Genomic DNA, 1,404 nt, shown 5'->3' on the forward strand with positions numbered 1-1,404 from the left:
TGCCAGCCCCTCCCTGGCGGTACAGGCTCAGGGCCACCGGCTGGTTCTGCAGCGTCATGAAGAAGGTGCCGCGATTCAGCTCGTTCTTCAGGTGGAGCACAACGGTGTAGACTGGGGCAGAGAGGGCAGCTCAGGAGCTGGGGATGGGGACCCAGCCCCCCCGCACGGCTGGCCCCAGGGAGCAGCACCGGGAGGGGAGCGAGGGGACATCCTGGTGCAGGGCAGAGCCCTGTCCTGAGGGCGAGCGCTGCCCCACAGGGCTCCCGCAGCCCCCACCATCCTCATCCCACAAGGCACAAAGCCAGGCACGGGCTCCCCCAGACCCCAAATCCCTCCCCTCCGCAGCAGAGCTCTCCTCTGCCCAGCCCTGGCCCTTACCCAGGTCGGTGTCCCCGCTCTCGATGGCTTTGCTGAGGGCCAGCTTGCTCCGCTTCATCTTCAGCAGCAGCGGGACCTGCTCCCCGGAGCGCGGCTCGTACTCCAGCAGCTGCAGGCGGCAGAGGGGTGGTCAGCACGCAGCCACCACGTGTGACCCCCCCAGCCCTCCCACTGCCCACCCAGCCATCCCACGGCCCCCGCCAAGAGACCTTGATGGCCAGCTCCGTCCTGCCACAGTCGTAAGCCCGGGCAGCAATCTCCGAGTAGGAGATGCCTGGCGTGTCACCCAGCTTCTGGTTGATGGCGTGGGCCACCTCCTCATCGGACTTGTCCTTCTGCTGCACCTGGAAGGGCGTGAGCGGAGACGTCTCCATGTGGCCCCGGATGGGCAGGGCCCCCCGAGCTGCATCCTTACCTTGTAGCAGGCCCAGTGGGCCAGGATGCGGCTGACGCCCTGGATCTCCGAGAGGCGCAGGTACTCGCAGATCCTGATGGCCAGGGGGTAGAGCCGCCGCAGGACCAGCCTGGTGGGGCACATGGGGGGGCAGCGGGACCGGCCCCCGAGGAGGCCAGCAGCTCAGCTGGCCTTGTGGGGGGCCCCAAACTCACTCAACATGAGACCATGGGGATGGGGACCGCAGCGTGGCTGGCATGCCCGGCTCACGGGGACCCTTACCTGTCCAGCAGGACCTCAATGGTGAGCCGCTTGTATCTGTGGGGACAGTCAAGGAACCCCAGGGAGCATAGGCAACGCGTGCTGGGCAGCCCCCGCTCCTGGCAGCACCCCTCACCCAGCCATAGAGCCGGCTCAGCTCTGCAAGCACCGCAGCTCTGCGGGTGTGATGAGTGTAGAGGTCTCAGCTACAGACCCCTGCCATGGGGCCCAGGGCACAGCTGGTGCCCGAACCCTGCGGGGCCGGCAGCTAAGCGGCCCTGCAGCAATCCCCTCCCCATTTTGCTCCACCGAGGAGGTGGCCGCCCCAGCGGGGCCTGGAGCCCCAGGCTGCAGCGCACCTGCCTAGGCCA

General features: G+C 68.0%; 1 protein-coding gene across 1 annotated transcript in view; it reads right to left on the reverse strand.

Annotated features, from left to right (window-relative positions):
* VPS16 (VPS16 core subunit of CORVET and HOPS complexes) overlaps positions 1 to 1,404 on the reverse strand; it is a 16,959-nt gene that overhangs the window by 5,321 nt on the left and 10,234 nt on the right. The window contains 5 exon segments of the mRNA XM_035903151.1: positions 14 to 111; positions 379 to 487; positions 588 to 722; positions 794 to 902; positions 1,055 to 1,239. Of these exon segments, the coding sequence (XP_035759044.1) occupies positions 14 to 111; positions 379 to 487; positions 588 to 722; positions 794 to 902; positions 1,055 to 1,239 (636 nt within the window).

This window comes from Egretta garzetta, unplaced genomic scaffold, assembly GCF_000687185.1.
Source record: "Egretta garzetta isolate BGI_Z169 unplaced genomic scaffold, ASM68718v1 scaffold501, whole genome shotgun sequence".
In the NCBI taxonomy this organism is placed as follows: Eukaryota; Metazoa; Chordata; class Aves; order Pelecaniformes; family Ardeidae; genus Egretta; species Egretta garzetta.